General features: G+C 42.9%; 2 protein-coding genes across 4 annotated transcripts in view; both read right to left on the bottom strand.

The window, feature by feature from the left end:
- The window catches only part of LMO7 (LIM domain 7), a 144,048-nt gene extending 122,870 nt beyond the window's left edge, over window positions 1-21,178 (bottom strand). The window contains exons 1-2 of one of the 2 annotated variants that reach the window (XM_035115708.2): window positions 21,107-21,178; window positions 20,511-20,624 (exon numbers count right to left, since the gene is read on the bottom strand). In XM_035115708.2, coding sequence (XP_034971599.2) covers window positions 20,511-20,585 — 75 coding nt within the window. In that variant the 5' untranslated portion in view covers window positions 20,586-20,624; window positions 21,107-21,178. Of the gene's footprint in view, window positions 1-20,510; window positions 20,625-20,839; window positions 21,065-21,106 lie in introns of those variants that run through there. The other variant, XM_060273330.1, reaches the window with a different exon arrangement.
- A 5,065-nt stretch (window positions 21,179-26,243) lies between these two features.
- UCHL3 (ubiquitin C-terminal hydrolase L3) overlaps window positions 26,244-26,881 on the bottom strand; it is a 28,298-nt gene continuing 27,660 nt past the window's right edge. For both annotated transcript variants that reach the window (XM_060273329.1, XM_035115667.2), the window contains exons 8-9: window positions 26,805-26,863; window positions 26,244-26,462 (exon numbers count right to left, since the gene is read on the bottom strand). In XM_060273329.1, the coding sequence (XP_060129312.1) occupies window positions 26,379-26,462; window positions 26,805-26,863 (143 nt within the window). In that variant the 3' untranslated portion in view covers window positions 26,244-26,378. The remainder of the gene's footprint in view (window positions 26,463-26,804; window positions 26,864-26,881) is intronic.

Here is a 26,881-nt window from a genome sequence, read left to right as displayed (position 1 = left end):
TGTAGTCTCACTACTGATTTGTATAAAGGCGTTATATATTGGTAATTTTGTTTTCAATCCCTTTCTTAAGCATGGGTTTTGCCTTCTTCACAACCACTAAAAACCAGCTTGACATTTTCATTGTGTGGTCATTCACAATCCTACACTGCCAACTCATTTCCCATCAGTGTATATGTGAAGATATCATTATTTTACCCTGATGTGCATCACTTTACACATAGCTAACCATTAACAGCATTCAACAGAGCGGAGTTTTGAACCTCCATCTTCCCAGTGTGTCCACTGCACAAACTAGTATTCTGCAGAATTCATCTGACACAACAGCGTTTAATATGTGCAGAATTTGATTCAACAAGAAATTAAAAGGAACCTGGTTGATTTGCATGCTTGGAAGAAAGAAGTCAGTGTGAACATGGTCTGCCTGTTCTTAACTTAAAAGCCGGAGTTTTCTAAAATATATGGTTCTCTTTGCACAGAAAATTAGAGAGGTGTGGAAATGCCAGTCAAGTCCGACACTGAAAAACCTTGACTTAAAAAATAGCAAGTGGTGACATATTATAAATGCACAAAGTGAAATTTCTTATCACATTGCCATGCAGATACAAATACGTATTTCTAGTGCACAGCTATATTGAGTCAGTAAGAAGAAATGTCAGCCTAAACAACTCCTGATTGTTAAAATGCCCAATAGCCACATTCACCGAGGATGTGATAAGCAGAGTAAAGCTTTTCTAAAAATGGGGAAACCACCTGCATAAACAGAATTGGATTTAACGCAAACCATATGACTAACTTGCTGTGCCTTGCGGATTTTTCCTTACAAGAATGCAATGTCCAAGAAAAAAAGTTATTTATAAATAATCACTGCAATATTTAACACTTGCTTCCTGTGCTTCCTTGCAAAGCCATTCCTGCCAAAAGCTCACTATAAAGAAATTGCACAATATGACATGTTTTTATAAATCATCAGTTCCATTTTGCATGAAACTGAATCATCCTCAAGTGCATTTTAAGTGATCCTTGAATGCTCTTACCATAAGTCTCCAGTCAACTATGGTTCAAGGCTTTGTTGGATTGCATTTTTAAAAGTGTTCTGGCAAATGCTAGTCAGGAAGCAACTAGGAAACTTTATTCTCGCTTCTGAAGGCCTCCCCAAGAGTAGTTTAGAGTGGGTGGAAATTCATGACAGAGCAATCCAAGATTAAAAACAGAACCTCTTGGCAGAAAACCTCAGTCTTGAGTCCATAAACACCACATAAAAATAGTGTTATGGCTGCTGAGTGACCATCTTTGCTTAAGCTGATTGGCTGTTGTTCTCCCTCAGTGAGAGCTGACCAGACAGGTTTTCCTGAATGGGCACTTACCATCAGGGCTGGGCTTGACATCAGTGATCTGCCAGTGGGTGCGTGAGACAGAACACAAGCTGTTTGAATGTGGGGCAGGCGGAGAGATGGGAGTTCCTAAACTGGAGCTGAGCCAGATTGGAAAGCAGCCTGGAAAGACTCAAGCGGCCCAAACTCTTGTTGGAAATCTGATGCAGGATGAGTTTCGCTCAATGCTGCACGAGCCTTTGATTCCAATATATTCTGCTTGCATGCAGTATATGTAAACAAAAAAGAAAAAGAAAGGAGAAGCAATCTCAAGATGCTGAAAAGTAATGCACTTTTTATTAATGCCCAATGTTTTTCAGCACCAGGTAAACAAGTCAAAAAGGAATAGGGTACATATGGATTCAACTAGCTAGATTCATATTTATGTCCAGCTATCTGACTTATGCGGTTTGACCAATGAGTTTTGTTTTGCTTTCTATACTAAACCAAACCAATCTTAAAGGTGAAAATGTTGCACATAGGAAGTTGCCTTACACAGAGTCAGACCCTTGGTCCATCTAGCTCAGTCTTGTCTACACTGCCCAGCAATGGCTATCCAGGATTTCAGATGTGGGTATCTTGCATCCCTATGTAGAGTTGCTGAGGGTTGAACCTGGGACTTTCTGCCCATAAAGCAGATGCGCTACTCCTGACCTCCATGGTCAGAAGCAATATGTATTGCCTTAGCCTAGCAGTGCAAACAGAAGTGTTGGGCTGGCAGCTATCATCACCTTCATTATCCCCAGTGCTTCTGTGCCCAATCCCTCAGTGTAGGATACACTGAAGTGGGGAGGGGGTTGTCCAGTGGCATTGGGCTATTAACACAGGGTGAGTGTTATGTACTGTGCTGAATCCTAGAACAATAGGATCTAGAATGCAGCAGTCTGATTGGTATGCAGGAGCCACCCAATTCAGCTTCAGGTGGAAGTGAATCAGCAACCTAATTGGCCTGCAGGAGCAGCCCTGAAGTAGCCAATCACGCAAGGCCCATTGTGTAAATAATGTATATAAGCAGGCGTTTTGGGGAAAGAGCCACTCTTCTCTTCTTTTCCTGTTCCTACTACAAGCTGAATAAAGAGCATGAAATTCACTCTCGACTCCGAGTATATTTCAGTGGGGAAGAGGGGTTGAGAAAAGCAGTGTCCAAATGGCTAGTGGCATTTGGAGTTTAAATGGATCAGCAGAAGTTGAATTCAAGACTGAATCTCTGTTGGAGGAGCACACTTTACTCCGGATACAATCACAATGAGATTCTGAATTTAGAAAAATAAGAAAGCTATGTTTATTGCAGGAAATACACACTTGATGGGAGAGATCCAAGTTCTAACTAGGTAAGCTGTTTGTCTTGTTTCCATCTCTTTCTCAGGCACCTCAGCAGGAGAGAATGAGAAGATGCCTCCTCTCCCAAGGTTAGGACAAAGAGGGAGGAAATAGGAAATGAAGTGATCAACCCTAAGGGTATCATTCTAGTCCAAAGATTGCTCATTGCAGGCTTAAAGGGCCGTCTAGGAAGCCTGCAGGTTTCTCTCTCTATCAGCTCTTTCCCATGCAGACATATCAGCCTACAGGTCAAAACAGATTTGCATCCATGGGCGTAACCGGGGTGGGGGTGGTGGAAGGGCAGCTGCCCCCCTAAATAAATAAAAAGCAATAAAAACGCATAGCTAACTGAGGTTCTGCCCCTCCCCAAACAAAAAGCCTGGCCCCCTCAACAAAAACCCTGGCTACGCTCATGGTTGCATCCCAGCAACTTTCAACGATTTCAACATGCAACACAGACAGCAAGGAGTAGGGCTCACTGCCACAATTCTGCACCACCTTGAAGTATGCACATTGAATAGGGGTAAGAGTCTGAAAAGTGTTATAGTGTTAAAGCTTTTCACCCTATGGGTGCAAAATATGAGAACCCACTCTGCTATAAAGAAGGATGGGCAGAAGCCTGTGGAAGCCAAACAAAACGTCCCATATCGTAAGGTCAAGTTTTTTCCTATATTCAAAGGACAACAATAGCATTTGGGGGGGTAGGTTTCAAACAACCTGAAAAGCAGAGATGTATTGGTTATTTAGGTTCTGAAAATAATTTGGTTGGGGGAGGTAATTTGGCTAGGTCTCAAATATAAAATTTTGATCACTGCTGCCGAGACGCTATGAAAGATCAAGCAACCTCTGACTGCAGTGAATCATAATTTTTTTAAAGTGTAGTAAACATGACAGAAGAGACCGTCAGCTAGCCAAAGGCAGAGTCACGCTTACTTTGAAAGAATGCTGCCGTTTTCGCAAGAGAAAACCTCAAAGCCCTGGGATTTATGCAAAGGCGGAGAATTGCCTCTAACCCACCCCATCACCTCCTGGCAAATAGAAGGGGAAGAAATGGAGGCAGTGAGAGATTTTACTTTCTTGGGTTCCATGATCACTGCAGATGGTGACAGCAGTCACGAAATAAAAAGGTGCCTGCTTCTTGGGAGAAAAGCAATGACAAACCTAGACAGCATCTTAAAAAGCAGAGACATCACCTTGCCAACCAAGGTCCATATAGTTCAAGCTATGGTTTTCCCAGTAGTGATGTATGGAAGTGAGAGCTGGACCATAAAGAAGGCTGATCACCAAAGAATTGATGCTTTTGAATTATGGTGCTGGAGAAGACTCTTGAGAGTTGCATGGACTGCAAGAAGATCAAACCTATCCATTCTGAAGGAAATCAGCCCTGAGTGCTCACTGGAAGGACAGATCCTGAAGCTGAGGCTACAATACTTTGGCCACCTCATGAGAAGACTCCCTGAAAAAGACCCTGATGCTGGGAAAGATGGAGGGCACTAGGAGAAGGGGACGACAGAGGATGAGATGGTTGGACAGTGTTCTCGAAGCTACGAATATGAGTTTGACCAAACTGCGGGAGGCAGTGGAAGACAGGAGTGCCTGGTGTGCTATGGTCCATGGGGTCATGAAGAGTCGGAAACGACTAAACAACAACAACAAAGGTACCCGTGACCATTAGGTCCAGTCGCAGACAACTCTGGGGTTGGCGGCTCATCTTGCTCTATAGGCTGAGGGAGCCAGCGTTTGTCCGCAGACAGCTTCCAGGTCATGTGGCCAGCATGACTAAGCTGCTTCTGGTGAACCAGAGCAGTACACGGAAACGCTGTTTACCTTACCACCGGAGCATTACCTATTTATCTACTTGCATTTGATATACTTTCGAACTGCTAGGTGGGCAGGAGCTGGGACCAAACAATGGGAGCTCACTCCGTCGTGGGGATTTGAACTGCTGACCATCTGATTGGCAAGCCCTAGGCTCTATGGTTTAGACCACAGCGCCACCCGCGTCCCTCAGATATATTACCTATAACCCACCACATTCTCAGATTCATAGATTACGGTTCTTAAAATAGGAGTTCCAACATTCTGAATTTAAACCAAACTTTTTTTGAAAAAAATAATGGTTATGCTCTAACCACTTTTCAGGCTTGAAAACCACTGTAAGTGTGATTGTCTTCTTTTGCAATATACATGCCGACATTGTAAGAATTCAAAACTCAATAAATGGAGTTCATGTTGTGTGAGGCTTCATATAACTAAGAGACAATTTAAAGTCTAATAGTTCCTAATATCTTTGCACTAGACAGCAGTCTTTAACATGTTGTCTTAGGTGCTACTCAAAATTTCTGCTATTGTAATAATGATAATAATGATAATGATAATAATTTACCTTACTTATACACCGTCCATCTAGCTGGGCCTCCCCAGCCACCCTGGGCGGCTTCCAACAGGATATTATTAACACAATAAAAGATCAAACATTAAAAACTTCCCTAAACAGAGCTGCCTCCAGATATATTCTAACAGTCTGATAGTTGTTTATTTCCTTGACATCTGGTGGGAGGGTGTTCCACAGGACAGGTGGCACTGCTGAGAAGGCCCTCTGCCTGGTTCCCTGTAACGTCACTTCTCGCAGTGAGGGAACCGCCAGAAGGGCCTCGGAGCTGGACCTCAGTTTCTGGGCAGAACAGTGGGTGTGGAGACGCTCCTTCAGGTATACTGTACTGATATGCTAATATGCATCCACTTCTGAATTGTGCTCTTACTGTAAGTTTGATCTGGGCTGTATCCAATGTTCCACGCACATGGTTCTAAAACAGGACTTCAGTTTCCTTTCCTCCCTTCCACGCATTCCCAAAACCTGCTCCAGAAAGTCCCCCGATCCTCTAGAGCTGATTTCAAGAGTTTATGGGGCTCAAGAGAACAGGAGAGGAAGTTCAATTGAACACATGGAAGTCCACTGTACCAGGGGAACTGCAGCATGAAATACAGTCCTTAGCTTTTATTGTACATTACCATGATGATGATGCTACCATGGCACTTACCCGGGAATGAGCCCAGTTGAACTCAATGGGATCTACTTCCAAACAGACATGCATAGGATTATGCTGAAGATATACAAACTGTTAAGCCATTTAAACTAGTTAAATTCACTGGGAAGCAGAATTAGGAGGGATATGTCAAAAGGAGTAAAATATACACAAAACTGTAGGCCTTTTAATTGTTAGGTGAAGAAATGGAAACTAGAAATGGGCACTAGAGTTAATATGGATTAAAATGTGAAGAACCATGTGCTGTTTCTCCTTGATCTCAGAGAAGGTACTAACATTTTCCTGGCAGAGTGCAACCCTCCCATTGCTAAGTATTCTGCACAGATGCCAACATATTACATACCCCATTTTATCAATTTTGAGTCATTAAGGATGTTTCAGAACATTTCCATTCCCACACCCATTGAGGAGCTGAAATAAGGATGTCCTTAATTTATGTCACAATTTGCACACACCTTCAGCAATGTGTTTGTGTCCAAAAGTCATTATTCTGAACACACTCTTGTTGCTGCTCTTCATGATTGGCTACTACTGCCATAATGACATCGTGGGATTGCAATTTTTGGCAGCAGACTTTTTTCTTGAAATTCCTACTTCTGCTCTAAAGTTCTGCAAGCATGGCAAGGTACAGATCTAGCTAACCAAAATATTAACATCAATATGTTAAACAAAGTTCAAATCACACAGAACCGTTGATAATCAGAGAACCAAAGAACATCAGTAGGATGTGCTCCTGGGCCTGTAATAGGACATGGTTTCATTTGCACATTTGTTATTCTACCCATATGACTATTATATGATTTGCTTCTTTTAGATTTATTTATAGTGCTATCGTACATATTATGTAGGAAAGCTGTAAGATCCAGAGAATGAGCCATCAATTTATATATACAAAATGCAAGTTACAGATTATTATTTTCGCTTCCAGTGTACTTTCCAACTTTGCTGAGTATTTTACAGAACTTCAAACAACATTGCAGGATACACCCAGTTCTGCTTTTTACTAATGTCCTTAAGGAGATAAGCACTCCTTTGTGCTAAGCACTCCTCTGTTCTAAACCATCTGTGCAGGTACACAAACCATTATTTAAAAAGCAAATTTAAGTATGGGTTTTCCTTCTCTCTGCCTTAGCCAGAAATGCTGAACTCAGATGCGTTTGTTAAAAGATTTAAAGAGGCAGTACTAGAAGGCTAGGCTGTGGCTGCAGAAAGAACAGTGAAAGTTTTGACGGAGAAACCATATTACAGGAGGCAGCGAGGTTCATTATGAAGTGCTGACAATACTATCAAGTATGGAAAACATTATCTGACATCTGTTCACTCTTGAACTATGCAGGAAAACATCAGTACCTTACAAAACTCATGAAAGCTTTAGGTCATAGTTCAAGGAGACAGAAGCAAGGGAGTAGTAATGGTTCTGAAACAAATTATAGCTTGCAACCATGGCAAGACATAACTCATAAGATCAAAAGGCACGCAAGCACACAGAACACTCAATCATCTATAAATTCAACTCTAACACATTTTCTTTTTTATGTATACCCAATGCATAACGACTAAACAACAAATGCATAACAATGCATAACGACAAAACAACAAAACAAATGCATTCAGAAGTATTCCTGCTCTTGGCCCAGCTAATCTCATTGTGATCCTTCCTGAAAATGCCAGACTTGTCAAGTTATATTTTTCTCTGATCCAGAGATGAAGTTCTTTTAATATATAGCTATCACTCATAAAAGGGGGGCATTTCACCAAAGAATATGGGCGTGGAACGCATTTAAATACTACATACTTGATAGAAGCTTTGAAAGACAGAAGGCGCCCCAACATTAACAAAAGGTGAACTGCTTAATTTCTAAATAAAGCTTACAAGAAAACACTAACACAATGATCTATTTTCAGCTAAACAATCGCCATCGTTACTCTCTTGCTAAAAATATACATCATCCTGAGCATTTCAGGAATTCCTCCATGAAGGATTAATATGGATTAAATTACCTACAGTATTTCAGTACTTGATGGCTGACATGAATTAAAGTTCTTGCATGGAGTCAGACATTAGGGATATTTGGTAGTCAAGGTTAACATCGCTCTCAAAGGTATTCACAGTTTGAGGGAACAGAGAGCTTGGCCACAATCCAATGCTCCAGGTCACTGATTTCCATGGTTTTAAGGACATTTCAATATGTGTTGGACAGTGTTTTATGCAATACAGTTCCTCTACATTAGAGATTTGATGTGAGGACTCATTTGCTCATTATTTTAGGGCTCCTACGCTGCTCCCCACCCCCTGCCCCAAACTGGGGAGTAGCAGAAAAAATGTCCACCTCCAAAACACAGGGCGGATAGACACTTATGATTTTTAACATTAAGAGTGGGTTAAAGAATGGTTTTGACACATTATGTCCTATTTTTTACATTCATAATGCGTTATTACCTTGTCTTTTTGATTGCTTAATTTTTAATTGTTTTATGCTGCTATATCGGTGAAACACTGCTCATACGTCCCTATGTAGCATTTAACTCTTTTTTTACCGCATTTAAACTCCAAGGACTCCATGGTATTCAAGGGGAGGTGTTCAGCTCCGATAACAAAGGACACAGATGGAGGGAAGAGGAATTAAAATGTGACACCAGAGGGCAGAGCAGAGTAACCAGTGACCAGCGGCAGGGAAAGAGACAGCATTTTGGAAATTGGGTATTACCGTACTTACATTTGAAAAAGAAACAAAAAAAAACCAAAGGTAAAAAACATTTTAATTAACAAGTATGTCCTGTGACGTTTTAGAACAACACATCTAATATCATTCTAATGGGGGAGCCACGTTGCGCTCCCGGAGGAACCCCCACTCCCAAAATGTGTGGGCACTCACAATCCTGAGGTCGAGGTGGTGACCTGATGAGGATGACGGAAAGATTCCACAGACCCAGCTGATGCACCATAGGAACTCAATGTGCTCGCAGTCTAAGAGCATCCACTGGAACAAACATTCTTGCAAATCAAAATGAAAAGCATTCTCTGGAGAAAGAAACTCTTTTTTTAAAAAAAGGTGTAAACATTTATGCATCATTGGCATTAAATAGTAATTCAGCTTTTAATACTGCAATTTGAATGTTTACATGTATTGTCAGCTCTTAAATCACCCTTTGAACTAGGAAGTACAACAGATTATAGGAATGGCAAGTGACTTGCACAACTGCTTAGCAAGATCTTAAGGGGTCCCTCACAGCACAAACCACTATTCTGACATGCTGTAGAGCAGGCATCCCCAAACTGCGGCCCTCCAGATGTTTTGGCCTACAACTCCCACCATCCCTAGCTAACAGGATCAGTGGTCAGGGATGGTGGGGATTGTAGTCCAAAACATCTGGAGGGCCGAAGTTTGGGGGTGCCTGCTGTAGAGTTTCTTTTCGGTCCACATAACTAATCTAGAGATGGATCACAATGACTTCCATTTTATAGACAGAGAACTGAAATGGATACAATCTGCCAAATATCAGCGGACGAGCATTTGCCTGATACAGTACAGGTATCAAATCCAAATTTCCCAAGACTAATGCAAGTAGATCACAATGGCTGAAGTTTCTCTTAATTTTTCTGCCAGTTCATTACCCAGGCAACAAATGTTTATACATCGACTGGCCACATTTCAAACTAAGATTGAGGGCCCCTTGAAACACTCCCCCCCCCACCTTCACACACAGTGAAATAGCAATACTCACCTAAGACTTAAATGTATCCCTTATGCAGATGTTTAAAAGCTAAGCCAAGTCCATAGCAACACAGCTATAAAAAGCACTCCAGAAAAGGCCCACCCAGGTTTTACAATATGAATGAATCACTTGATTGAGTTATGTGCTTTGTCTTTCAGATGTTATTTTAAATATATGATCAGAGTTCTCTACATGCAGTCCTTGCCATACTGTTGAGATGCTTTTTGGGGGTGGGGGGAGACTACTTGCCTATAAATATTAGTGTTAATTCTACTCCTTTAGGCTACACAAGATGCGTCTGAAAGCTCACTATCCCTGTTTTCCCTCCATTTGTCCCTTCTGTATAAAAGCATACCCCAGTGATTAGACCCATGCTTTGAGAAGGAGTTCTTTTGGGGGGGCGCGGGGAGGCTCTGTATGCAAATTCAGGAAATCTAACCCAGGCAGACATCTTTCCTGCCCTGGCAGAAAAGCAAACCATAAAAACATACAGTAGACAGACGAGCTTTAAAACAAGTTCCAGAAATAGAGACATGTGGTGACCACATGTTGGACAAACCATTTCCTTAGACTCCATACATTGTACTTTCAAGCTAGAGGCAGATTTATTTAAAGCAAACGTCTACCTCTTAGAGAATAAATTCAATCCTTTCAACTAATCCTCCTGGAGCTGCATCTCAAGAAAAGGTTTTGTGGAGTGTCTCTCCCCCCACCCCCCCAGCCCAGATATCCTCTAAACATTACCTAATGGTGTCTACTCAATTTATCTCAGCCCCAGAAGAGGGCCTGTTGTGTCTCCAAGATTATGCCCTAGCCAAGCCACCTTAAATGAGGAATCATTTTTCTCTCCACTGTGCTCCAGGAACCCCTGCAGCTCCTGCAAGTTCTTCTTCTTCTTCTTCTTCTTCTTCTTCTTCTTCTTCTTCTTCTTCTTCTTCTTCTTCTTCTTCTTCTTCTTCTTCTTCTTCTTCTTCTTCTGAACAGGACACAATGGTTCTGTAGCAGCTGGTATGCTGAGGGTTCCCAAGAAAACAGGTCAATGGAAAAAAAAAGGTTCCCTAAAGATAATTTTTGGCCTTTGAGATTTCTACACCTACTGTAGAACCTACTACACCAACGTCAGGAAAAAATGGTGCTTTGCTCCCTTGAAGAAAGTAAAAGACCTGGTCTTCTAAACTTGTATTGTTCTGCTGAGATCTCTACCACTGGTTTGATGCAACACTTGCTCCTTCCAGTGATTAAGAAATTTAGAGCAGCCATCCTATACACAAGAAGCTTGCATGAAGCAAGCCCAGCATAAATTGAGCCACCATAAGTAACCAGATCCAAACTCCATTCGTGAGTGGGTTTACCGATAGTCTTTGAGGTTCACTCTATTTGCCAGCTCAACTTTCGTTGAGTTGCCCAGTCATATGACCAAACTAACCAGCTTTAGACTGGATCCCCATGGACCTGCCCCCCACCACCATACCCCCCTTTCAGGGCTTACACTTATTAAAGAGGGGTTCCGCCACCTGGCTCCTGGCTCAGCAGAGAAACATTGGCATATCTTCAGCTGAGCTGAGGATAAAAGAATTTAGCTGGTGCAGTCCAGCTGCGCCAGGGGCCTCAGATGAAGACCTGCTGGATCCAAACTCTGCTCGTGCCAGCAGAGCTTGCTATAGGATTGCTCCTCCAGCGACGGCAATTTAACAAGGCTTTGTTTCTTTCCTGCACACCAGATTGCTCTGGGTTCGTTTCCTAGCAACAGCGGCAAAATTATCTTCTCTAAAATAAGAACCTGTGGAAATGAATCTTTTCTTCTTCTTCTAAACTGCTGGTGGGGGAAACTGCCCATGCCTCCATCACCCACCTTCACACAATGCAAATGTGACATGTGTGTACAGTACCAGCATGCAAAATTAAAGGCAATATTATTATTTTAGAGCTTCGGGAAGCTAAGCACCACCAACATTTCGAAGTAAATGAATGCCTCTGCAGGGGAAGCATACATTTATATGAATTCAGGGAAAGAAACACCCAAAATGCAAATCACGAAGGACAGCCAGCCTTGAATATCACATGGAAGTCCAACATTCCTGGTGACCAAGCATCCATCAAATGTCGTCTGTGGTTTTTCAGATCATTTGACTATTCAGACCTCAGTTGATTTTTAAAAAGCAGGTCACAAGGGCATTTTCCTAATGAATAAGCTGGGCATGCTGTTTGCTCAACATGCATTTTCGCCAGACTGGGACAGTCCAAGTTGTTTGCTTCTTTTCCAGCTCCATAATGCTTGGAACGCACTCTGAAGCAATGCTAAGAATTTCGAGCAGTTGCTCATCAATATTTACTACTTTACAATGGGCTCTGATTTGCCTTGGGAATGAGCTTCTAAGGAGGGGTATTAAGGCAGCTGCAATTGCTCCCTGGGGACAACTTTGTTCAAATATCTTGGCTCTTCTTTAAGTTGAAGAATTTAGTTAATGCTTCAAATGAACTCCAGAAGATGAAAGTATTTTTGCTGTGCCAAACAGGAAGCTATAGTCCATCTGGGACAGTCCTGCACAAATGGAAGACCCACCAAGTAACATGGAGCACCCCAGCCATGTGCATAGAAACCTGCCAGAGGACACCACCAGCCAGACTCACAGCAGCACCAAGACTACTCTATGCAGACTGAAAAAGAAAAAAGTAAGAGCAACACCCAGCGGTCTGGACATGGCCAGAAAGATTACTCCCCCCCCCAAAAAAAAAGCAAGAAAGCAAATTTGAGGTTCTAATACTTCCAGCATATACATGTTCCAGCATATACAGCTGTGGGAGAAAATCCTAGTTTAACTAAAGTGAATCTTCTCTTTATCCTGAGAATAAAAGCTTAAAGGTAAAGGTAAAGGGACCCCTGACTGTTAGGTCCAGTCGTGGACGACTCTGGGGTTGCGGCGCTCATCTCACTTTATTGGCCAAGGGAGCCAGCGTTCAGCTTCTGGGTCATGTGGCCAGATTGACTAAGCCGCTTCTGGCGCAATGGAGCACCGTGACGGAAACCAGAATGCATGAAAATGCCGTTTACCTTCCCACCGCAGCAGTACCTCTTTATCTACTTGCACTGGCATGCTTTCGAACTGCTAGGTTGGCAGGAGCTGGGACCGAGCAACGGGAGCTCACCCTGTTGCGGGGATTCAAACCACCGACCTTCTGATTGGCAAGCCCTAGGCTCTGTGGTTTAGACCACAGCGCCACCCACATCCTTGCTGTTAATGGAAGGACAAATCTGAAGCACTTTTGAGTAGTCTTTTTCTTTCCACTGAATCTCTCATCAACCATGTCCATGAGCCAGTTTTGTAAAAATTATGTTTTTAAAAATAAATAAATCTGCCAGTAAATCTTTTCACGTGGTTGTTTGGTTCATTGATAACTTTTTGCAACATATGTAGTGCCTCTTCTTTTCATTATGAAAATGGATAATTAACTAGTCGCAGTGGTTTGTAAATCATTTTGAGGGTTTGGAAGTTGTTTTTACAAACAAGAGGTATATGAAATTTATGAAATAAAATAAAACACTTTGAAAACAGACCACTGATTTATACCTCACATTTGGTCACTCCAACATCTAAATAAAGATATGAGGAATGATTCCCCCCTCCTTCAAATTTGTTTTTGTAAAGATCACCATATAGGAGGTTTTCTCCTCACCTCCCAAATACCTTGGTAAAGGATCAATCAGTGCTGTTTAAAAAGGTACTTATGATGCTACCCTGGGTTCTTTTTCAAGGACAGGACTTACATTTAAATAAAGTAAATAAAAATGTAATTGTAAGATACTTTGCAGAGACCTCTTCCTTCCCAACTCCTGCTTTGCCTTCACCATTACTTGAAGCTCCAGAACACCCTGAACTACATGAAGAAAAAAAGCAAGAGCTGCGCAAGGCGATTCTGCCCATCTCGTGGCTTACATCCAAGACTTGCACTACCCAACACATCTAGAGTCTTTATGGCACACTGGATTAGCTACACAAAACATCTAAGGCTCCTGGGCTCACCTTAAGTTTCCAGTACCTGTACACGCTATCTGGATTTTCTTTATTAAAACAATTGCAGTCCCTAAACAAAAACCAAAGCTTGCCTTTACTTTCTTCACTTGATATGGCAGTGGAAACACAAATAACCAGAAGTTACTTTGGCGCAGCTTGTTATACTGGTTTAAAGTTAGCACTGTTTCCACTCCATCTTGCTCTCAAACTTTTGTGCTGTGCTGAGGCCTCAAGGAAGTATGTGCATAGCTAAACTATACTAGAAAAAGCTTATGTGTTTTCAGTTTGGGGGGCTCACCCACGCTTCCACCTAGAAAACACAGGTCAGAGAGGTTTTCCACTTGGGCTTTCTACTTCCCCCCTCCACTTTCCCTGGAAAAACCTCTTTATTGCTGAATCGGAGCAAACGTGGAAATCAACACGTGGAAAACCAAACTGGGGTTGGCTCCAATTCAGGAGAAAAGAGAGGCTTTTCCCAGAGGAAAAGCAGAGGGACAAATGGAATTGTGTATGAGCCCTAAGTGTGCAGCGTTCTTAAGACTCAGACCAATGTCCAGTGGGTGTTCTTTGCAATCTTCTCAGGAAAAAATATAGTTGTTGTTTTTAAATGATTTTTTATATTAGGTTAGCCAATTATTTTGCGACCTTAAAAGCAGGAGAAAACAGATGCTTTTCCTTGCTCTCCAAACCAAAGTTGATTTCAAATCAAAAAGTGTATAACGCCTTAACAAATCGCAGCTGCTGGACTTGAATCCAGGTGCACATGCCTCCAGACTTAAGGAGTCTTCATACACAACATGGGGGGGGGGGAATGCGATTGAGTCCCCGCTGTACTATTTTTAGCATGCTGGAATGTCGTTACTGTGGGACAGGAAACAGAGGACATCCATTGTAAACTGAACGTGTATATCAACCACTGTAGGCTTTTTTCATTCGCATTGAAGTTGTGTATCAAACTCTTTGGGGACAAACTAGGTACATGCAGGAGGCCCATGAACAAGCTATCCAGCATTCCTCCCACCTTTTTAAAAGCAGTCACAGAAGGAACCCAGTGCATATCAGAAGTGGGAGAGTGAGGTGGTGAAATTAACCTTCTTTCCCACCTGAAAGCATCACCTTTGGAAACTACTATTTGCCCCACAAATTTTCTTCCACTGGGAAGATTGTGGGATTTATATCAGCAGGATAGTAATGAGAGGAAGGATTAATAGCATACAGCACTATGACCCTTACCTGAATTATGCCCCTAAATCTGCTTTGAAGTTTTTTGTTCATTTTTTAACAACTTGAAAGACATTCTGTTCACCAGTCCCCCACGTGACACCTGCTTTGGCCCTTGGAGATTCCTGCCATTCTGCCACCTGCCTATCAAACAGCAGCCAACTTCAGTGCGAAAGCCCATTGTATTTCTACAGCCCCAACTTCTCTGTATTTTGGGTCTGTAGCATTCCCACCCTTTATTACCAAGGAAACCGCTTTCCAGTTTTGGTGCGTTTACCTGCCTTCTCCAAACAATGACACCCAAGAACTTGCTTCTTATCAGCAATCCTTTGGGACCCAGGTCTTGACAGCAAATCTTTAGACAGCTGCAGACTAGGTCTCAGCTGTCTTCACTGTCTGATGACCTGCCCACCTCTCTGGCATTGCCTTCCAAAAATATCCTGCCAGGGGCCCCATCTCACACAAAGAAATGGAATGCAAAAGAAATAGGATGCAAACTAACAAATAAGGAAGCTTTCCTGGATGACGTTTCTAAATATGCAGAGACACATCCAAAACTATCATCCTTGCTTCCTAATCAAAGTGATCTACCGGTAATATACTTTTAGGATGTATTTCCTAACTTCCTAACTCCGGGTTTCATAAGGGCTGCAGTTTCTAACACATGGTTTTTATGATGCTTTCTGAACAACATGCCATTAACAATACAAGAATTGGCTGGCTGGATCAGGTCAAGATCCATCTAGTCTGACAACAGCCAGCAAGATGCTTTGAAGCTCAAAAGCATGACACAAAGGCAAATGCCCTTTTCTCTCCCCAGCAACTGTCTGCTTAGAAGCAAGCATACCAGGGAACCCACGGGACTCTTCCAAGCATGTGTGCACAGGACTTCAGCTTCAGACAAAGGGATGTACAAGTTGTGCTACCTGTTCCTTACGGGAAAAAAGCTCACTCATCCAAACACCCTGCATGAGAACATACGGGACCCCTCATATCAGAATCAGACCCTTTTCTTCTTCTCAAAAGCCACATCTGAAATGAAAGAAAACCCCGCATCTCTTTAACCTATTAGCTACATCTGTTCTAAGAAAATACTTCAGGTCCTAGGGGATAGTCTGCAGTGTACATCCCCTATCTGAAATTGTATCATCATAGCATTTTAACTATTGAAATGTTTGAATTAAGCATGCTTACTACGCTTCACTGTGGAAGCTCTCCCTATACTTAGTTAGAAAACACACACACAAATTTGTATTTCACCATTTCACATTTAGAATTTTATTGTTGTTCCCACCTGCATGATACTGGTAACAAAGACAGACTACTGAGAGTGCTATTGCTACCATATGTTAACAAGCAATACGACTTGTGGTTGTATTTATATTCTTAAAGTGCATTTTTATCAGTGTCAAGGGTATCATCTTGCACAAAAGCCTTTGAGTTGAAAATGGGTATCAAGATAAATACTAGAGGTGTGGGCAATGCAAAGCAGACATTTGGTGGGGCTGTATAAAAATAAAAGATTTTTTTTTGTTCCAAAACAGAATGGCTGGCATCACAATTCCTATATAAAATCTACTGCTTTGCCGCATTTGAAATTCCAGTTGGCCCATTTAAAAAATTGAGACATTTGACTGGCTACTGTCAAACAAGATGTCTGGATTGATGGACTCTTGGTCTGACCCTGAATTCTTGCATCTAATAACTGAAAATTATTTGAGTCACTTAATTAGAACACTCTACACCCTTTTAAATGTGTCGGGGGGGTTATTGGTTTGCTTTGTTTTTGTTCTTGTTTTTATTATGCATTTTGCAATTTTTTTATTTTTACGTTGTGAACCCCCCGAGATTTATGGATGAAGGGCAGTATACAAATTTAATGAAATAATAATAAGAAGTAAGTACATGAAGTTCATTTAGCAGCTGTATTGAGGATACCTCTAAGGTGGAAACTCATTTACTGATTAAAAAAGAAATTGCCTGCAAAGGTAAGAAATGGGGCAAGGCCTCTTTGCAAATGTCTTTACTTGGCAAGTGGAACCAGCAGGAGTTAATTGCAAAAGCTAAACACTACTTCTTACTTGTTATGCTTCCCATCAAGAATTGCAAGGTCCCATTTCTCCATAAAATGGGGGGGGGGGGGCGCTAATAGATTCTTCACTCTGGTTGGCTGCAGCTTCTGTGGTGTCTCCATAATCAAATTAAGGAAATACATTGCAGTTGACATCATGGCCCAAATACCAATACCAGAGCCCAAGTTATCCAGGTACTCTCCCGAAGCTTTAAAAACTATCTGTGGCTAAATTCACCTCCTAACTTAAATCATAGAGCATACGTAAGATAAGACCAGACTATGTAATTATACTGAATTTTAATGTGCATCATGAAGAAAGCAAAAACTAGCTGCAACAAACAACTACCAGACTTTTAGAAGACATCTGAAGGCAGCCATGTTTAGGGAAGCTTTTAATGTTTAATAGATAATTGTATTTTAATATTCTGTTGGAAGCAGCCCAGAGTGGATGGGGAAACCCAGCCAGATGGACGGGGTATAAATATATTATTATTATTATTATTATTATTCTACAAATATCAACAAATAAGACTGTAATCCTAACCAGCCTACTCAGAAGAAAGTCCTATTGAATTCAGATTGCAACCTAAATTGCTGGGGTTTTTTTTATTATTAGTTCCAGGGTAAAAGGGAAAAGCCGCAGTTATTAATAGATATCCATCAAAGGAAAAATCCTCCTGTATCCTAAAATAGTACACAAACTCCTTGAGGATAAAGAAAAATTCAATTATCTTATCGACCCATTAACTTCACTTTTTTGAAGCAATATTCCTTTTTCAAACACTATGGTTGCAAATAAGCAAGTTTTAAAAAATCTGTTTCGAGAGTTTGAAAGCAATTCAGGGCAGAAGTATGATTCTCCCTGCTAGTGCCCATCTCAGTTCATTTTTAGTGCTATGGGGCAAACAGGGGATCATAAGCCCCATCTTTACTTTCAGAGTTGTAGCTCCACTCTCACTTGATATAAAGTCAATTGTAGTTAACACTACAATTACACTCTGCATCCCAGCACACCTGTAAGCCCAGTCTTCACATTTCCCACATAGGTGCCATAAACCTGTAGGCTCAGAGTCTACTTGCTGAGAAATTCTACTACCTGAAACAGGACAAGCCATGGGAATACACTTAAAATTCCAGTTTATTCATTTCCTGAAACAGAAGAGGGGGGGCAAGGGGGGAAGTGTTTCCCTTTCCCCTCCCTTTTAGAAACCTAGTAAAGTACCTATGGACAGAAATTCCTGGAGTTGCAAATAATTTTCTTTGAGAACTGTGAATAGTTTTACAGCAGAACTTAAGTGCCACTTTCCGAAAGTACACAGGTGCCTGCAACTATTGGGGATGTTCAAAAGTACTTAGCAGTTGGCTTCTGCCGAACTGAGCCACCAAGACACCTTGTTAACTTTATAGAGCATCACCTCTCTCAACTACTTGAGTTCCAAGCATAAGCTAGGCTCTTTTCCGGAATCGGCTGTCAAATTTCTCCCACAAGTGCAATTCCATTGTCCTTGGCAGGACTACATTAGTTCAGGTTGACAACTGAATTGCCCCCTTAAGAACAGCACACAGATCCAATCCCTGCCACAAAATTTAATATATGCTTTGCTAAGTGGAAAGGAATGCACCCTCCCAAATCCCGTTGTTCATTTGAGAACATTTAAGGGGAAAGTTAAACCAGATCTGAAGGCCATCTAACTTAACCATCTGCACCTGAGCAGGATTCTTCATTCTCTGCATTCTTAATGAGCAACTCCCAATAACGGCAGCCTGCTTATCAAGGCCAAGAAATGCCTGAGTTTCTAAACCAAACTTTAACTGAAGGCACTGTTTTCCTGAAGTTGCCATGTGGAAAATAATGGATACCGAATGCAATTCACCGAGGTGTAAAAGGACATGCATGAGACGCACTGTATGTTCCAACAAGTCATCTTCGAGTACCTTAAAGGCTAGGAAATTTATTGTGGGAAACAGGCTTCCATGGACTGCAAGACCTCTTGGGAAGTTGTTTGTTCTAGAGCGGTGTTTCCCACACTTGGGTCTCCAGCTGTTTTTGAGAATACAACTCCCACCATCCCTAGTTAGCAGGAGCAGTGGTCAGGGGATGGTGGGAATTGTAGTCCAAAAACAGCTGGAGACCCAAGTATGGGAAACCCTGTTCTAGAGCAAGAAAGCCGTGCCCCTCTAGTTGTTGCTGACAGACTACTACTCCCATCAGCCACAGCCGGTGTAGCCAATAGATAGGGATAATGGAAGCTGTGGTCCAACAACAGCTGGGGTGGTGGGAGTGGTGCTACAGCCTCAAACACCTATTCCACAGAACCTAAATATCCTGTAATAAGAAACTTTCCTATAACATTAAAAGGATATGCCTACATAACAGGGGATCCAGCAATCGCAACACAGAAGCAACTCCAACTTGGTACACATACTCCAAAGTTATTCCTACAAAATCCAGTGGGCCTTATTTCCAAGTGAGCTAATGAATATCGCATTAACCCCATCAAAAATTCCACAAAATCTCTGCTTAATTTGAGCAAAGGCTCCACCCAAGAACCTGTGGCTGAGCTCTCAAATGGCAAAAAAAACATAGTCAGAGCAATACCCAGGCTCCTTTGACAAGGAGCTGTATCGGCACCCCTCCGCCCCTTGCACTCTCTGCCAAGGTGCCCAGAGGAGCTTGTGTGCCTCGCTCAGTTGCCCAGGGCAGCAGAGGAGCAGCCCAGGGAGAGCACAGATGGGTGGATGGGCTCACTCCAAGCCAAAGTGGAGAAGCTGCAATTTTTGAAACTGGGCCTGCGCCCTTGGCAGGGCCAACCTAACCAACACCTGGATACACATCTGAAACTAGTGCTCATACTAGAGGAGAAAAAGTTGGGTGGCCCTTCCTGATATCCGTAAGGCCCACATCCCAGCTCCCTTCAGTTTTACCCACAGCATACCTAGAGTGTGTTTTCCAAGTATGACAGTAGTTAAAGGGGCTGTCCCCACCCTGTTATTTAACAAGGCATGAAAGGACAGGGTGTATGTACCGGTATGCAAGCAAATATACCTTTACCTCCTCAAATCCCCACCAGGCACATCTGGAATTGGTGCTAGGCGCTTGCAGGAAGGTTGCATGACCAAGGGGCCAGCCAGCCACTCCACTTTTTGCAAGTTAAGTGCTACACCCAAACCCCTGCAAGGAGCAGTGCGTTTCCCCCCCTGGGGGTACTCAAGGGAATGCAGTATGTGCAACTTTTGTTTCAGAAGAATCACACTGGCTTTTTCCAGGCTACAAAACTTTTTGAGACTTCTGAATGGAAAGGAGAGAGGAGAAGTGTACCTGTTTGTAACACACACACACACACACACACACACACACACACACACACACACACACACAAAACCACTAATTATTTTTTGAAAAGTTGAACCAATAACTTTTGTTTTATGAACGCAAACGGTAAATCTGGAGGGTGATTTACTCTGTATTTTGCTAAAGACCATTTCCCCGTTCCGTTCTCTTTTCCACCCATCTCCCCATTTTAAAATATCGCCTCTCTGATGAAGAAGTGTGGGCAATGCCAGGGCAAGGAGGAGGACGGGGAGAAAGAGAGGGAGAAGCAGCCTTCATGCGCTCGGGTCGGGCCTTGGTACTTGTAAAGGGCAATATCTATAAATGCTCACGACAAAAAAACAAGTCTCTCTCCCCCTCCCCATTGCCCAGCTTTTCTACCTGCGGGACGGGACCCCGCCCGCGCGGCTCTCTTACCTCCACCCAGCGGCGAGCTTCGGCAAAGGCGCCCTCGCCGCCCCCGGCGCCCTCGGCATCCTCTCTGCTCTCCATGGCCGGCAAGAGAGAGGAAGGCGCGGCGGGACTCCGGTGCTGAGGAAGAAGAAGAAGCAGGAGGAGAAGGCTTGTCAGAAGCGCCCCGCCACCGAGGGAAACGGGGACGCCGAGGGGGGAAACCCCACCCGCTCAGGAGGCGTCGCCAAGTCGCCGCCCTCACAGCCTCTCCACCACGCGAAGTTTTTACGGCAAGCGTAAAAAGAAAAAGGAAAGGGGGGGCAAAGTTTGGGGAGGGGTGTCGCCACCGTTACCTCAGCGAGAAGCGAGGGGCTCAGCCGCCGCCGCCGCCACTCTCGCGCCTCAGCCCCCTTGGCGCGCTCCAGCCCCGCCGCGACGCGCCCTTTCCCTCCCCAAAAACGCCCGGCTCTTGCGCTGCGGCGCCTCGCAACCGGGGACCCCTCAGGCGCAGTTTCGCCGCAGCCACGGCAGCCCCTTTCCCCGCGCGCGCTCTCCGCGGCGTCCCGCTAGGAAAGGCGCGCCCGCCCCACTCCTTTTCCTCCACCTCCACCACCACCTACCTCCGGCCGGCGCTCCAGCCGTCAGCCGCGGGCAAACTTTGGCCAACTTCCCCGGGGGACGGCGGAGGCGCGACTCCCACCTGGCGGCAGGTAAGGCAACGGCAGCCGCGCTCCTCCGAGGACCTTCTCGGTCTCTCCTTAAAGGAAGGGAACCGCGGCGCCTTATGCGGCGGCGCCCCCTCCCTGCGAAAAAGCGGCACGGCGCCTGGATAGAGCCTCATTGCAGGGTTTTAAAAATTTTTTTACTTGTGGTCAAGTGCTGCTGCATCAGCGGCCTAGACCTAACCTAGCAAGCCCGCAGCGATCAGGTGCTTGGTTCATTTGGAAAGCGCTGTTCGGCCTTGGAGTGGTCACCGTTCGCTGCAGGATGACCCCCCAACCCAAAGATAAGCAGATCTTCCTCATGCAAACCATCCTGGCTGGCAGGAGGAAGCATGGCTGCCTCTGAAGGCGTTTCAGAGGCCAGGTTCCTCACTGGGACAAGACAGCTTGAGCCATCTTGGAGACTCAGCTATACAGCTGCAAATGCATTTTAAGTGTGTTTTAAGTGCATCATACAAATGTGACAGGGGTGCGGGTGGTGCTGTGGTCTAAACCACGGAGCCTCTTGGGCTTGCCACTCAGAAGGTCGGCGGTTCAATTCCCTGCAACCGAGTGAGCTCCCATTGCTCTGTCCCAGCTCCTGCCAACCTAGCAGTTCGAAAGCACGCCAGTGCAAGTAGATAAATAGGTACTGCTGCAGTGGGAAGGTAAACGGCATTTTCGTGCGTTCTGGTTTCCATCACGGTGCTCCGTTGAGCCAGAAGCGGTTTAGTTCTGCTGACCACATGACCCGGAAAGCTGTCTGTGGACAAACGTCGGCTCCGTTGAAAAGCGAGATGAGCACCGCAACCCCATAGTCGCCTTTGACTGGACTTAACCGTCCAGGAGTCCTTTACCTTTTACCCCTTTTTATTTTTTACAAATGTGACACTAGATGGTGATGGTGAGCTTCTGGCAAATTCAATATATTTTCCGAAACACCTTTTTTAAAAAGCATTTTAACAGCGCTTTTTAATGTGTCTAGATTCCACCCTGCCCTGGCTGCCAGTTAGCTCCCAGGCACAATTCCAAGTGCTGGTTTTGACCTATAAAGCCTTAAAACAGCTCAGGACCACAATGTTGTCATTGACTGCCTCAGCCCATATGAACTGTCAGACCCTAAGATCATATTCTGAGGCTCTTTTATGTGTGCCTCCTTCCATGAGAGGTCCGAAGGGTGGCAACATGAGAACTGGCCTTTTATTTATTTTTTAGTGGCTCCCCGTTTGTGGAATGCGGTCTCCAGAGGTTCCCCGGCACCTTCATTATATATTTTTAGATGCTAGGCGAAAATGTTCATCAGCTAGACCCTTGGCTGATTAACATTCCATTGCCTTTTAAATGTGTCCGTGGTGAGAGGGGCTATTGGTTCATTTTGCACATATTGTGTATTTTTGTGTTTTCATTTGGTATGTTTATAATTGTGAACAACCCTGTGCTCTTCGGATGAAAAGTGGCATACAAATTGAATAAAGAATAGTAATAGTTCTAGAAGGCAGTTTCTGGAAATTCAGGGATGGTAGCGGGCAGGGAAGCTATCATTGTGTTGTTGTAAACTTTGGACCAGTACTGCGCCCACAAACGCAGCTTCCTTATCGGAACTGAACACAGTATATCATCATCCTTATCATACTTCCGTGAGACAAGGCAGGGCTTATTTTTATTCCAACACCAATATAAACCAAGGGATTGAGGTTTTTTGTCACTGCATGTAAGAATGCAGGCCTTTGTGGCAGTCACGTCGGGAACGGAAGGCATTCTGTTTACTGTGTCTGTATCAATCATGGCTTTTGTTGCCTTGGAAAACCCAACAAGAGCAGATGTCAGAGGAGAGATTCACAGCATCTTGTGATCACCCCAGGTGCTCAGCCCCATTCAAAGATGTAGATTCCAATGCTTCACTTGTTCCTGAGCCAATGTATATGTCCTCTATATTTCTCCAACCGTATGTATCTTTCACATATTTAAGCTTAAAGGTAAACAATGTATAAACAGGAATAAATTAATTCCACTGATATTCCAAGGCGATGCATATCAACTTTTGAAAATTGTTAAGCTTCCATCCCCTCCCTACCTGAACCCAGTAACAACAAATAAAACATCTTTAAAAATAAAATAAAGAAATTGAACTCCTCCTAGATGCAATTGCAACATAAAAGTCTAAGTGCCTGGATACTTCATACTGATGTAAAATGTTATTTTAGGCACTCCAACATTCTATCTCAGTTGCTATCAAATAATATAAGGTAGTTGCAGTTACCACAAATTTTCATTCTTTTACAGCTCATGTTTAAGCAAAGTATGTTGAAGGGACAACCCTGTTTTGTCTGAACTCAGGTATTACAAGAATTCTTTTAATTGCCTTCCGTAGAGCAAATGTGTTGTGGAAAGACTGCTGTGATCCAGTAAGTTCTCCTTTTCGAGAATTTACATACAGTACTGTAATTTATCACAGGGGTCATTCGTTCTGTAGCAAATTGGAACAAGTCATTTTATTAGTTACTATTTAAAAAAACAAAAACAAAAAAACCCAAATGCATGCGTTCCAAAATCGTTCTGAATGCCATACAGCAGGTGTCAGCAACATTTTTCAGCCGTAGGCTGGTCCACCATCCCTCAGACCATGTGGTGGGCCGGTCTATATTTTGAGGGGGGGGGGATGAACAAATTCCTATGCCCCACAAACAACCCAGAGATGCACTTTAAATAAAAGCACACATTCTACTCATGTAAAAACACCAGGCAGGCCCCACAAACAACCCAGAGATGCATTTTAAATAAAAGGACACATTCTACTCATGTAAAAACACATTGATTGCTGGACTGTCCGTGGGCTGGATTGAGAAGATTGGGCCGCATCTGGCATCTGGGCCTTAGGTTGTCTACCCCTGCCATACAGTATATGCTCATTTCAAAGAGACATTCTAACTTTCATTTTCCTCGAGTCACTAGGTCAGCTGGAGGTTACAGGGGCAAGGCAAGGGGGAGAGTAAAGAAAGGGAGACTGACAATCTCAGCTATCTACTCTTCCAACTTGATAGCTTGGTATCTTAGCCAAAGCATCCTACATTCCAGACAGTCGTCTTTCCATACAGAACTCTCCAATAGCAAGAGGAACAAGACATAGAAGCATTTATAAAAGGGAGGGTTTTTTGTATTTGAAATCGAGCCCTTGTAAATTCTTCTGTTGGGTTTGTTTTTGTGCAACAAAATGTTACTATTCTGTCACCTCTCACAGTTCCTTTCCCCTTAGATACAAATATTTGTTAATAGCCCAACTTCCGAGAGTTTGCTTTTAAAAACAACAACACAGTGCAATCCTATACATATGTATTTAGAAGTATGTCTCATTAAATTCAGCAGGACTCACTGCCAGGTACGAGGGTATAAGATTGAAACTAATCACAAGCATATAAAAGAAAGAAAGTCAGTGACTTTATTAAGACACAATACAATTATGATCTTCTTCTTCAGTCCAGTAGCTGGCTATTTAATATACAGTGTCATCATAGGAGATATAAAAACTTCAGAAAGGCTGTATCCTCTTATTAATCTTTATGCACCAGGATTAAGATGAAAAGTCAATGGGGGGGAAGAGGTATAGAAAGGGTAGCAATATTAATGAATTGGTCAGAGATATTAATATTCCTCATTGGCAGGGATAGCACTAACCCAGACTTCCTCAACCTCGGCCCTCCGGATGTTTTTGGCCTACAACTCCCATGATCCCTAGCTAGCAGGACCGGTGATAAGGGATGATGGCAATTGTAGTCTCAAAACATCTGGAGGGCCGAGGTTGAGGAAGCTCTAGCCCATGTTATTAGAGTCATTTGCCATTAAAACCTGTGTTCATTTCAGAGGTAAAATAAAAAAATTCCTTCAGTAGCACCTTAAAGACCAACTAAGTTTATATTTTGGTATGAGCTTTCGTGTGCATGCACACTTCTTCAGATACACTAGAAACAGAAGTGTCAGACCCTATATATATACAGTATATTCCTGCGTATAAGACTACTTTTTAACCCAGGAAAATCTTCTCAAAAGTCAGGGGTCGTCTTATACGCTGGGTCGTATTTCTTATACAGTGAGTATATCCCAAACTCTATATTTTAACTGGAAAGGTTGGGGGTCGTCTTATACGCCCAGTCGTCTTATACACCGGAATATACGGGGTATATATATATATATATATATATATATATATATATATATATATATATATAGGGTCTGACACTTCTGTTTCTAGTGTATCTGAAGAAGTGTGCATGCACACGAAAGCTCATACCAAAATATAAACTTAGTTGGTCTTTAAGGTGCTACTGAAGGAATTTTTTTATTTTGCTTCGACTCAGACCAACACAGCTACCTACCTGTAACATTTCAGAGGTGTGTGGCATATGTTATTAATACGGTCTGTTTACACGGAGTCAGTTCTAAGACCTACTGCGGTTAAGAGCAACCCCAGAATGCAGAAAGTCAAACCCTTTCAAAAGCTTGTTTTCCCTTCTGACAGATTTGGGCCAGCTCAGCTGAGAGCAAGTAGCCTTGCTCCTGAATGGGGTTTGGACCTGGTGTAACTTTACACTGGATTAACATATATGAGCTTCTTGTGTACAGGACTGCTCCCTTAACAGCATCTTACGAAGTTGGCAACAGCTTACCAAAAGTCCATGCAATAACCCGTAAGACCAGATCAGTTACTCTGCAAACAGGAGTTGTCTTGACCTTCCTTTTGTTGCACATTCATGTTGAGAACTGCATTGTGCCTGCAGCAATTTCCTTTATAGTGGTGAAGCTTTCTCTAGCTGCTGCAGTCAGAGAAACTGCTATGAGCCACATCCAAGATAGCCAAGTTAGACAGCATCAGGTGAATTTTTTTGCTGTGCTATGTAAGAGGATGATCAGGATTGCCTGCTCTCAGAAAAAAAAAAACCACAAAACCTGTGAACTGGGTCCATGGCGCTTTTCATTATGTTGTGCTATTTACACAGCTGCTCTTCTGGAATGCATTCATGCAATCATTCAAAATACTCTAAAAGAAACAAGCCACATGAGGTAAAGGACAAATTTGAAGTTTAATCCACATCAACATGTTATTTGCATGGTATCAAAAATTGTATCACTGATTTATGGCAAAAGCATTATTCTGTTACAATACGTTAGGCAGTTTCTGTCCTTGTGCAAGAATAATTTAGGCAGCTGCTAGAGCAATTGCATTGAACCTTAATTCATCTGGATCACGTTCCATGAATTTCTTGCATACTTCTACTGCATCCTAGCAAGAGGAAAGAAACAATAAAGATGTGTCATCTATTCTGCAACACAAACAAAACTGAAATTGATCAATCATTGCCTAACTAACATTAGGAGTGGTGAGAACAGTTCTGCATTTGTTTTCCAGGAATTTTGACTGAAGACTGAGCATAATGATAATACCAAGTAGAAAACAATATTCAGAATGCCCAGCTTCTAGCAGTACTGGCAATTTGAAGCTCCTCTAAATTTATACTATATTCTACAACAGCCATTTCACAAACTTAGTAAATACTTCATACCACCCACAACAGCTCTGCTATAAGAAGTGTCAAAGCCTGGTGATACGAAACAATATTCCTACCTCTAAAAAAGTGTCATCACTAGATTGCCCATGGTTTATTGGGAAAGGCTTCCGTCCATCTGTTGGAAAATACAGAA

Source organism: Zootoca vivipara, chromosome 4 (assembly GCF_963506605.1).
Source record: "Zootoca vivipara chromosome 4, rZooViv1.1, whole genome shotgun sequence".
Classification (NCBI taxonomy): domain Eukaryota; kingdom Metazoa; phylum Chordata; class Lepidosauria; order Squamata; family Lacertidae; genus Zootoca; species Zootoca vivipara.
Note: the sequence above shows the minus strand (reverse complement) of the source record. Positions and strands in the feature narration are given on the sequence as shown.